Source organism: Pygoscelis adeliae, unplaced genomic scaffold (genome assembly GCF_000699105.1).
Source record: "Pygoscelis adeliae isolate BGI_AS28 unplaced genomic scaffold, ASM69910v1 Scaffold917, whole genome shotgun sequence".
Lineage (NCBI taxonomy): Eukaryota > Metazoa > Chordata > Aves > Sphenisciformes > Spheniscidae > Pygoscelis > Pygoscelis adeliae.
Genome location: NW_008825097.1, coordinates 280,914 through 281,609, shown reverse-complemented (window position 1 = coordinate 281,609; position 696 = coordinate 280,914). Strand labels below are relative to the sequence as shown.

Sequence of the window (696 nt, the reverse complement as noted above, 5' to 3'; positions counted from 1 at the left end):
CCTGGGGTTGGGGGGGGGGCTAGAAAGTGCAAGAGGCATCTGGCAGCAGGGGACGTAGGAACACGTTGCTTTAGGGGTGGGACCATACCCGTGCTGGCCGAAGGAACGCGCTCCTGGCACAGCGTAACCAGCGCTCCGCTGAGCCCCCCAGTGTGGGGGCTGTGGAAAGGGCTTTGCTTGCCCCCCGGCTGGCAGTCCCGTGGGCATTGCTGCATCACGGTGGCTCTGCAGAAACCCGAGCTCCCGGCGGTGACTGCAGCTCCCTATTTGCGGCATGTGACTCGTCCCCAGAAGCAGGCGCTGCTATTTTGGCTGACGGATAATCAGCCTCTCAAAAATAGGCGATGGCTCCAGGAGGGTGCGTGGGTAGAGAGTGTTCTGGAAGGGGCACACCCCTGTGCAGGGGAGGATAAAACCTGCTGCTCCCCGGCCCCAGCCCAGCACCGCTCCAGCCCCTGCACAGAGCCAAGCCACAGCACACGCACCAGGAGCAGAGATGCTTTGCCGCCTGCACTTCATGCCGCCCGCCTCCAGCTCACTGTTCCCGTGGCTGGGACCCGTCCGCACCCTTTGGCCGCACCCAGGCACCCTCTTTGCCGAGCTGGAGCGAGAGCTGCGGCTGGAGATGGAGAGGGCTCGGGAGTTCATGAGCAGCTTCGAGCAGTTCCTGAGCAGCGGGAGCAGCCACGGACGGAT

The 696-nt window shown here is 64.4% G+C and overlaps 1 protein-coding gene across 1 annotated transcript in view; it reads left to right on the top strand.

The window, feature by feature from the left end:
- The first annotated feature begins 496 nt into the window (after nucleotides 1-496).
- Nucleotides 497-696, top strand: part of KAT2A (K(lysine) acetyltransferase 2A) — an 8,310-nt gene continuing 8,110 nt past the window's right edge. Inside the window, exon 1 of the mRNA XM_009327026.1 lies at nucleotides 497-674. Within this exon, the coding sequence (XP_009325301.1) occupies nucleotides 497-674 (178 nt within the window). The remainder of the gene's footprint in view (nucleotides 675-696) is intronic.